The sequence below is a fragment of the Agelaius phoeniceus genome, chromosome 6, assembly GCF_051311805.1.
Source record: "Agelaius phoeniceus isolate bAgePho1 chromosome 6, bAgePho1.hap1, whole genome shotgun sequence".
In the NCBI taxonomy this organism is placed as follows: Eukaryota; Metazoa; Chordata; class Aves; order Passeriformes; family Icteridae; genus Agelaius; species Agelaius phoeniceus.
The window spans coordinates 27,411,731-27,424,869 of NC_135270.1; the positions used below are offsets into that span (position 1 = coordinate 27,411,731).

General features: G+C 40.4%; 1 protein-coding gene across 1 annotated transcript in view; it reads right to left on the reverse strand.

The window, feature by feature from the left end:
• The window catches only part of LOC129121849 (uncharacterized), a 56,721-nt gene extending 43,582 nt beyond the window's left edge, over positions 1-13,139 (reverse strand). Inside the window, 3 exon segments of the mRNA XM_077180557.1 lie at positions 2,289-2,361; positions 11,189-11,278; positions 12,492-13,139. Of these exon segments, the coding sequence (XP_077036672.1) occupies positions 2,289-2,361; positions 11,189-11,278; positions 12,492-13,139 (811 nt within the window).

Consider the following 13,139-nt stretch of genomic DNA (forward strand, 5'->3'; position numbering starts at 1 on the left):
GGTAAGGACTCTGCAGGCAGAGCAGGGAACAGGAGCTTGTACACTGACCTGTGGGGAAAAGCAAAATCTTGCCTGTCTGCAACAAGCCTTTTTTCTCTTCTTCTTTTCCTTCCTTCTCCACCAAGTTTTGCCCCATGTCACCCTACAGCTACTGACTCTCTCAAACTGGTTGGAGGCTGCATTTTATGCTGTGGAAAGTATTCAAGAAGCCTTGCTGCCTTCCTGTCCAAGTGAGAGGGAAAAAAAATCTGTAACTGCTTGAAAAATGATATATGAATTGTGATAGGTCAATAGACAGCTCAATGATTGGTTTTCAAGTTTTTAACATTACAGTGCAGAAACAACAACAACAAAGTTTAATTTTGTCAACTGTTTTTTCTAAAAAAAGTTGTTGAGAAATTAACATATTCCTACTGAGTAAAATAAGAATTCCTCCACTGGAGAAGTTTGGTTGGAAAGTATTGAGTAGGCCCTAGCCTTCTGCCTGTCTTGCTCTACTTCACATTTCATATCTTAGTTTGGCTTTAAAAATGAGATTCTGACAGCAATTTCACTGTACTTGTCTAGAGTCATATCATCCACTTTAATTCTACCTTCCCACCACTCTTGTTTCTTAGCCTCCTTGTGAAAAATGACTCCTTATTCACCTTCTTTGCCTCTTCTGTTTTGTAGCAAGAGCTTCCATGTCTTCCTCAATAATTTCACTTTCACACTTGAGGACTGTAGACTATTGGATGTCCCTCTGGATGTAAAAGTTGTTTCAAGTTTTCCTCAAGTGTTTTTTTTTTTTTTATTTTAATCTGGGAAATTCCATGCAGACAATAATGCTTTGAAGAATTTTGGAATTTCAAAAATACGTATTTGAATAATCTAGAAGTAATGCTACTGATTTTAAAATGCATTAAAGGTGATTTTTTGTAACTACTATATGACTTTGACTTTATCATTTCAGATCAATGACTGATGCCTGTTTGGCTGGCAAGCACTTTATTCTGCTGACGTGATTCATCATTCCTGTATATCTTAACTGTACTTTGAGATACAAAGCATATCAAGCAATCCTTAATCAAGCAATCCTTAATTATATGAGTAGATGCAGCCAAACTAGTCAGCTGTGTATTTAATGCAAAAGGTTGCCTCAGTTCTGCTTGCACAATCTGTTTCTACAACCTCATTATTTGCCTTGTTGCCTGACACACAGAAGATCTGAGATGAGTCCCTGATGAGACCTTTTTGTGTTCTTGCTTCACCACACATGTGCCACCGCCATGGACCAGGAGGGAGGTGCAGAGCGTGCAGCCCAGTGATGTGACCGATGATACAGCTGTTGTCTGCCTCACTCAGAGCTGTGACACAGGGAATTCTCTGATCCATCTCCCAGAAAAACACGTGACAAACACAAGGTAAGACAGGAATGGTACTGCATGGTAAATCCAGATCTTTGTCTCTCAGAAAATCTTTCCTGACTCTTCAGGTGCAAGACATTATAGAGTCAATCACTGCTGCTCACAGCAAAACAGGAGAATCAAGAGACTTTGGAGGGTTATGCTCAAACTCAAGCCAAGCTCACGCTCAAACTAATTTCGGCATCCTTTCACACAGCTCTATTTACTCAAACAAAACAAACTGTCACTTTGTCTATTTTGTGTGGAACACCTCTCCACAGCGCACATGTGAAGAGTCCATGTTCTCGTACAAAACAGTGGTATTTTCCTTTCCAACTTACTCCCTTCCCACCACTTTCCTGCCACGTGACTCACACTCTTGCTCAACTGCAAGTGTGCTGCAGAAGCCTTAGAAAGGAACAAGCATCTAGCCCTCAGTTAGTATGTTTTTTTAACTGTCCTCAGGTAATTAATGATGGCATTAGCCTGCTCATAATGATTGTAAAAAGCTTTTCCCTGTTCAATTCCTCTTTGTCAGAACCAAGACTGAGGATGTTGAAAAGGTTTGCTCCTCCCAGCCACATTTCCCAAGGTGCTACAACTCATCAGCAGAATTACCCCTTGTTTTTGAAAACGGGGAATAGAGTCTTTCATCTACCTCTGTCAGAAACTCTCCTTTCTTTGACAGAAAGTACTTATTCCCAAAAGCACATTCAAGTCTTGAAACCAGTCAGAAAGCAGAGGTAGAACAATGAAACAGCAGCAAAGACTGGCCTTGTTTATAATAATTAGTTTACATAAACACTGGGCTATTTCAGAAACACGAAGAAAAGGCTGTTACAAAATTATAAAAGATATAATTTGCCCGTTTCCTGAGTTACCACTAAGAATGGAGACACTTACAAGCATCCACTCGCTGGAGATTTCTCATCCGGATGATCCTTACAGTCAACAGGTAGCAAGGAGAGGATTCTATCTAGAGAGGAACAGTAAAAAGGGGGTCTGAATAAGCCTTTGGTGGGAAAAAATTACAAATGTGCAAACTAACTGGGTGCCACAAAGCACAAATACAGCCGGTAAAACTTGGGCCAATTATCTCACTATTTTGCAGAACGAAGCTTCTGCTGTCTTAACATTTTATATATTTCACTGTCTTTTTGCTTTGCTACTCTGAGGTTCCAGATTGCTCATCAGAGCAGAAAAGACTCTGAATTCCAAAAAGGAATAAATCTCTGACAATTTACACAGCCTGTGAGATGCTTTCACTCTGAAATTGCTGAGTCTAGTCTACAACATAACTACAGTAAGTCTCTTGAACAGATTAAATGAACTGGTGGGCACCATGATGAAGTTGTCAAAATGCCATCAATCTTGGTCAGAGTTACAGTCAATCCCTCTAGTAACCACCCATACGGTCCCATAGCATTGAAAAAAAATGCTGTGGAGAATATCTGTTGTTGTGGATTCCCGTGGGATAAACCCAAAGTACCACTTTTTAAGAGGTGTTTTTCTGCTTCAGAAACATTGATTTACTGCAATTTACAATTGTACAAGAAAAAGAGTAATAGTAATGTGAGCTTTTGTAAATCACAACTATGAGATAAGGCAATGGCTGCAAATTGTTTCCAGAGGATTTAGGATCCAAAGATTTAGGTATGGGTTGCCTTTGGAGAAAAATAAAACATACTACCTTCCTCCAAAAAAAACCATAAAGACTGAAAGTGCTAAACTTCCTTTGTTCCCTTTAAATATCTCGGCCTTAATCTTCTATAAAACAAGTCTCTCCAGCTTTTGTGGCTGCAGGGACCTCTTCCTATTTATAATTAGAAGATAAATGTGAGTTCCTTCTTCTAAGGAACACAGTTTCCTGCTGGCTCATTCCATAAACCTGTCTCTGGCTCAGAGCTATATGCAAAAGGTTATTTTGACCAAGCCAATAAATAAATCATCATTTCCTGTGGCTGTGACACATGGTTATTTCCTCACACTCCTAGAAACATTTCCATCTGCATAAGTGGTTACAGCAGAGCCCCACAAATCATTCTTTTTGACAACTGCTATTTTTATAAACAGGTTTCCTCTCATTTAGGAGCATCCTTCTATTTCTATAGCACTTAAGAGACTTCCTATAACCATTATAAACAACCAGACAAAATAGATGTTAAGACAGAAACTGGAAGAACCTCACTTAAACCAATTTTTTTTTTCCTCAAGAGAACAGAGAAAAAAGGGTCTTATTTACAGATGGAAAGATAATTATGCCTCTTTCGTCACAACAAATTACTTTTCCAATAACTGATTAGAATCCTCTATTCTTTCCTCTAACATATCATGTTATGTTAAAATCTTTTTACAGAGTTCTTAAAACCCCTTGCTGTTTCCACCACTCTTATATGTGCCTCAAGAAATTGATGGCTTTTTTCTTTTTTTAGTGCTTCTTCTTGAAATTCAAGCAACAAAATCTATTTACCTTCTATTTTAATTGTTCTCAAAAATTAGACCACACCTCTAGACTGAGAGCAACCCCTCAATGTGCTGATAGCATCCAGACCAAATAAAACTGATCAATGGACCAAGCTACTCCAGGGATAACAGCGCAATCTCCTCCGAGAGTCCGTATCGACGGGGAGGTTTACGACCTCGATGTTGGATCAGGACATCCTAGTGGTGCAGCCACTACTAAGGGTTTGTTTGTTCAACGATTAACAGTCCTACGTGATCTGAGTTCAGACTGGAGCAATCCAGGTTGGTTTCTAAAATTTGAAGACAGCTGGTGGAAGGATATGTCCTCAGAGCTACCCTGTGCAAAGACACTGGTTCAGATTTTAGAAACAGTATAGCCCATGTTAATACAGTTCTACACCCTTAATTTACCCTTCTTCTCAGCTGGGTAATGAGCAAAGTGGATCACCACACTCAAATGTTAGGAATGAGCTTAGGCACCTCAGCGTATGCCCTGAGGTGCAGAAGAAGGCAGAAACTCATTTTTCCCTAGGTTCTGCATAAACATGGGGGAAATTGTAGCAGGCATTTATCTCCAAAGATTGTGTAAGGTGGTGCCAGCTCCTGGATCAGCTCTGGCAACACTTCCACTGACAAGTGGCACTACTTGAGTGAGAACCAATGAATTCATTATTTACAAAGCAATTTCTGATTCTTAGATAGTAGAAAACTTGGGCTGGGTTTCTTCTTTTAAAGAATATTAGATGGTTTCTGCCATCTGACCACCTTCTTCCTGGTTCCCATGCAACAACTTCCTAACATGTTAGCCAGATTTTCCCTATCTGGCATGGGGAAATCAATTCTTAGAGACACAGGAATCACAAAAGGATTTACTGAAATGTTACTGAAAAAAACCCAAAAAATAAAAAAAAAATCAGTGGCTTACAGAAGCTGCAGTAATCAGGACCTGTGCTTGCACTAGGGGAGAGGCAGATGCCACCTGAGGAAAGGCAGGAGCCAGGCGTCAGTTCTGACAGCCCCAGCATCTGCTGGTGGTGGTAACAAGGACAAGAGGGAGGGTACAATGCACCCGGGGATCAGGCCTTGCCAGTTCTTCTGCTCCCAGGAGGATTTGCTATTTTAATTAATTCCGGTAACATCTTAAACAAAAGAAATGTATTTAAATAGCAGCTGAGACAACTATAACATGATGTACCAGGGTCTAGTTATAGAGACAAAGAAAATAGCAGTCACACATGTATAAAACAAGAGACAGAGGTTCTGTTATTCTGTTTGCTTAACACCTATTATGATATCTTTACCAGAAAAAAAAAAAAAGCTGCTGCTTTTTAGTGAGGTTCCATATACAGAGAGGTTTCCACCACAGCAAATTGCCAACTTGTCAGCTTGTCTTCAATTTGGTGTTTCCCAACTTGTGCTCATGTGTGTGTAACATGCAGTATGCATGCAGTATAGCACTCTGAGGTGCCAGTGCATGAGTAGGCTGTACAGTGCTAGCTTCTCTGAAGTCCCAGGGAAATGAAGTTTTAGTGGGATTCTCCAAACAGCAGCTCCATCTAATGTAAACCAGACCTCATAGTCTCTTCTTCTGATTTTATAGCTATTCCCATAAAAAAGAGCAACATGGTATGATACTTGGCACTAAGTTACTACATTGGTATAAGTCAGAGATTCCTCTGTCATGTGAATGATACCCACTTTCTCCCAGCTGAGGAGTAAGAATTTGGAAACAGAAATTTCTCTGTCATGAGCACTCTGGTGATGCAGGCTGTCTGCATTCCTGGAACATTTGTGCCTCTGCAGCCTCTTTAAAGTCATGCTTATATTCAGATGTAGGTATGTGTGGCATGCATCCATCTCAAGAAGCACTGCTGTAAATTACTCCACTAGTTTAGCTGTGTAACACATCCTGTCATAAGTGGCTGTGGAGCTCTAAAATGGCAGGAATCCTTAATGAGGCAAGAGTCCATGAGACCAGAGGGTGACTCTACTTCTCTACCTTTTTCTTTTTTTTTTTTTAAACTTGCTTTTCTCTCAGTAGCTTTCTTTCTTCAGCCTTTAGGCTTCTTCATCTAACAGACTCTGCCAGCATGGACGGCTGCTAGCCACATCTTTCCAGCTTGTGATATCAATAGTATGAACATTTAGTCCTTCACTTACCGTATATTACCCCAGTCACACAATTCCACAACAGTACAGTCAAATGTGTGCTGGGTGAATGCTTTTAAGGTTTTTTTTAGTGTTGGGTGCTTGGTTTAGCATAGACGTTCCATTAGATAGCAGAATATTGTAGCTGCCTTCTCAAAACAGAGACCAGTCATCCAATAACACTGATCCAGAGAAGAGAACTTACTTTTGAATCTTTGTGAGCAGTCAACACATTCTCAGACTTGATTGTTCCTCTTTTGAGATTGGTATTTATTCCAAAGCAGTTATAAACTAACAGAAGAATAATGCAGAGAGCCTGAAATTCACATTCAGTTTGTGTGTTTGAAAACTGTATCCTCATCAATATGCAGGTATCCTCCACCCAGATATTCAGCTGCTGATTTTCTACATGAAATGTGGAATGTGTTTCACCTGGTCTCATGAGTAGGTTGTCTTTCTCATGCTAGGTGCAAAACTGTGACGAGGAAGCAAAGAAAACTATGTGCAACAGTGTGCTGGTACTATTACCTATTCCAATGCAACTGCACTGCGTACTATTCCACAAACCATCCTGCAAAGATCAGACAAGATTTAAAGTACCTCTAGCACAATCAATTTACTTTTACAATGGCTGAAAAACCCATTTCTACACACCAACCTGAAAAAACGTATGTCATCTATGGAACCCATGAAAAAAAACTTCCTCTCTATCCACACATTTTTCCTGCAATCACCCAGTAATAATTCCTCTATGTGTTTCTATGTCATCTACTAGCTGAGCAGCCTTTCCTGGCAAAGATCAATACCTTGCCTTGTCTAAGGTATTCCTACATTCCTGGCTCAGAGAAGCATTCTGCTGAGATGAAATCACTCCCAGGATGTTGCAGGGCACTCCTTTCTTCATCTCCAAGTGCTAATTTAACTAGATAGTAGCCAGAGACCAAATCCCAAATCATTCCTTGCTGACAGTGCATCTAGAGCTGGTGGTGTGTGAAAGTCTATCTTGAGCCGTCTGAAAGTCAGGTCTCCTTAAAGAGTGTGTGTGAGTTTTTTACAGTTGCAGTCAGGATGCTTCAGGCTGTGAACATCACTCACCAATCCCTGCCCCAGCTTGCTGCAGCCATGGGATGCTGTGGGGTGTGCCGGGATCCCCCGTGGCAGGCTGCCCAGACCTGCTGCTCTTGGCCACCTCTCTGAAGTTCTTCCTCATTCTTGACAAAATCAGGCTCCACGATGGAAAAGATGCTCTAATTGCTTTCTTCCTTCACCTCCTCCAGGCTGGGGAGGGCACCTCAGCTGAGAGCTATGTGGCTATGTGTGGGCATGCAGGTGATGCTGATGATCACTGCTGCCACAGCAGTGCTTTCCACCAGCTGTGTGTTTCCTGGGGTTTATTAGTAACATTTCTTCTTCTGATCAGAGCACCTTTTCATCAGGAGTAGCAGAAGTCTTGCTTGGATACCACTGAATTTAAAATGCCAACACCCAGATGGAAAAGCCCCTTTCAGGCATACAGCCACAGTAACCCTGGTTCCAGCAGGGAAAATTTTTCCACATCCACAGGAGTATGACAGGTATGTGTAAGGTCATAAGAATTGTATCCTTCAGATGATTGCTTCCTCATACATATATCCATCATTGTACTTAGAAAACTTTGGAGGAATGAGACTATGCACATTATACTGTGCTTGAAAGACATTTCCAAAAACAAAAGCTTCAAATACTGATCAACATAAGATGGATACTCACTGCACAGTGATCCCATAAATTCAGACATGTATAATTATATTTAATAAATAAAAACATTATTTATTATTTATCTTCCTTTTTATATAAATCTGCAGAGATGTTTTATTTGATTGATAATTCAAGCTAGTTGCATAGCCCTGTTAATATTACCTTCACCTTTTAGTGTTTGCGCATGTTTAACAATCAGACAGACTCCTTCAGATTTTGAAAAATAGGTCTATTTGAAAACGTCAACTGTTCAACTGAATGTTCAAAATTATTTCCATATGTAAAACTGTATCCAGAGCAATAGGATAGTCCACTCATAAAAAAAAACCCCAGTGCCTTTTTATAGTGCTCTGCCCTCCCTAAGTAGAACAAATATGACAGAAAGAAACTAGGCTGAGCATGAACCATCTGAGGGTTGCGACTCTTTACACCTAATTCCAGATAGCTGTAAAATTAGTGTTTATGTCTAACAGCTGTTTAACATTTCTGGATTCTCATCACATTACCACAGGACATGCATCACACTGAAAATCTCTCTTTCTGACTACCAATTCTCAAGGGCATTTATAGGGCTATCTCAGGTACACATGTTTTGCACTTTTCCATATTGTCAAATATGGATTAGACAAGCCATATTTCAAAGTTTTGAGCTGATGGGAAGTGGCCCCATTTGATTCTGTGAGGTTCATTTTTGAAGTGGGAAGTGTGCTGGAACATGTAATTTCAGCAGTCTATACTTTAGGCAACCCCATACCAACACTTAGCGTGGCAGAGGAGGCACCTGGGCTCAGACCAGCTTCTGCAGCTGAGCAGAGCTGCTGCTGGAGCCATGCTGCTGCAAGCACTGTGGGCCTGGGGGTGGCTCAGGAGTAGACTCCAGCCTTTCCAGTGGATGCTGAGCCTGGGACTGGAGCTGCTCCTGACAGCAGGCTCTGGCCCCTGTGGGAGTCCAGTCCATGTCCATGCCAAGGAGGCTGGCCCCAGCCCTCCTGCCTGCCTCCGCTCCTCTTCACATTACCAAGCCCAACCTGCACCAGAAGCAGATGTCACATCTTGCTCTGCAGTGTGGCAGCTCCCCACCTTTCCCATGATCTCAAGAGCTGCTTCCAACTTCCAAAACCCAACAGGAACCAGAGCTCCTGTTTTGCACAAGGGTCAGAGCTTAACCTGTCTCTCTTCTGTTTAAGGGCTGCAGCTGTCCCAGCTGCACAACCCTGAAAGAACAAGGAGCCCATGTCTGGCAGGGAAATGAGGTATGACTTGACCTGAGATATGATGCATCTTAGCCTTATTAAAACATGGCTCATGGTGAATTTAGAACTATGCATCCAATTGTTCCCCTCCCCTTCCTTCACATGCATTATTATATGAAACCTGCTGCAATCCTCAAATATTTTGGTACAAACACTAATGTCTGAAATACCAGAGCTGGCTCTGCCTGTTACTGTAGCATGGGCCTAAGTACCAGCCAAGGCCCAAATAATACAGATTTCTTAATGCAGATAAAAATCAGCACGTTGGTGTAAAGACACATGCAGTTGCTGGCAAATGCTGTCAGAGGTTTCTAACAGACAATCCCTCTGAGCAGGCAGAGACCCTCATATTTAAGTCTTCTGGTAGTTTCAGTGATGAAAAATTAATATTTGAGAAAAAGTTAGGAGGACAGAAAAATATATATGCATCCTTTACATAAATGAATGATTGTTGGTGTAGCCAAATAATGATCATACAAGCGCATAGGCTGAAGTGTGGAATTCTGAACACATTTGAAAAGAGTACCGCTGTAACCACAGGCAAAAACAACTCAGTCCATCACCAATGCATTGCCATGAATTTTGTAATTTTATAATGTAAAAAGTAATCCTTCAGTGTGAGACAGTGATCTAGCGGTCTAGAAAAAGGTTATGGATATATCAAATGAATCTTTTGGTCTGCTACTGTCACATCTGTCCCCTTAAATTTCACTACTCTGAAATGTCATTGATCTAAGTCTATATCCTGAGCACACAATGGAAAAACAAACACATCACTGTGTGGGATTAAGAAATGGAGACAAGGAGTTACTTGTCAAATGTGTAATTATCCTAAGTAATTATAACCCAGGAGTTCAAATCTTTTTTCTTTCTCTCATTGTGCTTTAAAGTTCCTGACCCCTTGTAAGGAACAGATATTATACCAAAAATTGATCAATAATTTTTTCCACCTGTTTTTACTATCTACAGAATTTTTCATCCCAGACATGGTCCAGAATATTAGTATCTTCCCTGGCTGGAGATACGAGACTTATTGTAACTTAAATATTTGCAAGATGAAATGCCACAAAGACCCTAGACTTATTATATAATACATTCTGTGAAAATACAGTATAATCTTTTAACACCACTATTTTTCTTTTTAGTAATAATCCTAATACTGGGAAAACACAATAGCTAAAATTTGAAGAGTGCATGTGAAAAAACAAAAAATTCAGTGAAAAAACAAAAAATTCAGTGAATAAGAATTTGTTTAAATTTGTGAGCATCCAAACTGCAGCAGAACTATGCAGCTTATCACAAGGCTCACCTGTCTGCCTGTTCACAGTAAGATTTTAACTTTCAGACTTTTCAGTTTCATTTTGCCTCAGTAGAACTTGTCGGCATAGACTATACTGCAAATTTCCACAGAATTATCTGCCTCAGAAGCAAACACTTCATGGGACAAAATTGTTATATGAATCACTCGAACTTCTCCATTGACAGATAGGAAATAATGCCCAGACTCACCACACAATACCAGAATGAAAACTCCCATCAAAACCAGTAATTTCTAACCAAAAAAAAAAATCTTTGACTGGCACTGATGCCCCAGAAATAGCCCTAGCACATTCAAGCATCACTCCTTTTACAGAATCCCACTACAGTTTCTTTCCTGATGGAGCGCAGTAGTTGTGAAATATCAGGGTTCAATAATCCAGGACTCCCTCATAAATTGCAAGGATGGAGATCGTGCTACCAAATCCATTGCAGCAGAGCTGCAAGGTCTCACTGTTACTTTTGGCCCTTTCAGTTACAAAAAGTATTGTGGAACAGAAAGCTCACCAGTGGATTTCTTGTACAAGTAAGTGAGACATTAATATACTAAATATTCAGCCTGTTCCAAAGAAAATAAAACAAGGAATTAAACAATTATGGAAACTGAGCCACCTGGTCCACTTGAGGGTGTCTCTGCTCATTGCAGGAATTTGGAACAAGGTGACCTTTAAAGGTGCCTTCCAACCCAAACCATTCTATGTTCTATGAAAATTATAAACGTAAGAGGAATAAAATGATTCAAGCAATAAATTTAGGGGCCTTTCCCTTCTAACACTCAAGCTGCTGCCATCATTCTCTATGCTGCTACCACCTGAGTCTTCTCCCCTTTTGAGAAAAACAAAACCCTTAGCAGTCTTTGGTCCTAAATTATCTTGTTCTTAATACCTTGAAATCACCTTGGTCTGCCCCAGTACTGTCCTCTTTCCTTTTTTGCCATTCACCATCTCCCAAGGAACTGAGGCCTGAGTTTCCATCCTGAAGAAAGGAAGCAAGAAACAATAAATGATAATGTTAAAACAACAGCAGCAGCATTATCAGGATAGATAATTAATTTCTACTTGCAACAATTTATGATGAAACCTCGATTAGAAGGGCTGTTGGTTACACCCAGCTGTGTTACCACACTCGGATTAATGAACAAACCACCACATGTTTTGGTGCACACTGGCACAAAATCCATGTCAGGGGTACCCTTTCAAGAGAATATGAAGGAAGACCATCACAGCTGTAAGGTACCTAGAAGGTGTCTCTATCCAGTAAAAAAGGTTTTGCTTTCTGTTTTGAATGTGATTTTTGGCAATCTGCTCTTACCGATATTAAACCTCAGTTTAAAGTACTTCAGAACATCATCTGTGATTTTGAACACAGAATGTGATACACCGCAGTTGCAAAATTTTAAATCTAATGTTTCAATCTTTTTCAGGAAAGAGAAGTTTCAAAATACTTCTACAGTGTAGGGTGCCCCCTTTTGAAGCACTTCATGGAGCACCATTAAAGGACAGTTTCAACAAAAAAATGTTGAAAATGTTCTGCTTCTATGTCCAAAGCTTTTCCTGAAGTGATGTGCCTTCATCCAGACAGGGAGCACATAGAACAGTGCATAATGTACTGCATTTAAAACTAAATGCAGATCTTGAAACAATGCAGAGAATGCAAGCAAAATTTAAAAATTCAGAACCAAAAAGAGAATGTGTAAGTGAAATTCAATTCTCTTTTCCTGGTCACTATCCTGTCCTTATCCCATTTTCAACAATAAAAAAGTGGGTTTGACACATTATTATACATGCCAAAATCTTGCTATTTATATAGAAGTATGAAATTTTTATTAAAAGTAGCATTTAATTGCAGAAGAAAAAAAGCTGATAATTAAATCTCCTGAAGAAAGTTTCTCCCTCTGTTCATTTTTTCCCCTGTCTTATCTTTTTCTGTCCCCTACTACTCTGACTTCTCTCATTTTGTCTATGAAGATAAGATCTTTGGCACCAGTGGCTTCAGAAGGAGTTTTTCCACTGACAGCCTTGAAGAGAAAATTTCACCTTAAACTCCTTCAGGCAGAGGAACTGCTGTATAGTCCCATCAGATAACAAATTTGCACACTAGCTTGAATACAAACACACTCACAAAGCAGGACTTTGTTTTCTGTCAAATGCAGAGGACATTAAGTGAAACTTTAAAGCTGTTTTCTTACCTCTAGTGCATTTGATGGTATCATGGCATTCCCTTTCATGTAGAAGAGTTCTCCTGGCAACTCCATGGGCTGCAATTCTTGAGACATATTTGCAGAATATACTTCTGGCTCCTCCATGAGCAGGCATCCTTTAGACATGTTTTCAGGATATAGTCCTGGCTCCTCCAGGGGCTGGAAGCCTTTAGACATGTTTTCAGGATATACTCCTGGCTCCTCCATGGTCAAGAATCCTTTAGACATGTTGTCAGGATACAGTCCTGGCTCCTCCATGGGCAGGAATCCTTTAGACATGTTTTCAGGATATAGTCCTGGCTCCTCCATGGTCAAGAATCCTTTAGACATGTTTTCAGGATATAGTCCTGGCTCCTCCATGGGCAGGAATCCTTTAGACATGTTTTCAGGATATAGTCCTGGCTCCTCCATGGGCAGGAACCCTTTAGACATGTTGTCAGGATCTACTCCTGGCACCTCCACAGGCAACAATTCCAGAGATATATTTTCAGGCTCTACTCCTGGCACCTCTGTGGGCAGCGGCTCTAGAGATATATTTTCAGGATTTACTCCTGGCACCTCTGTGGGCAGTGGTTCTAGAGACATGTTTTCAGTATCTGCTTCTGGTACCTCCACTGGCAGCACTTCCCAAGACAT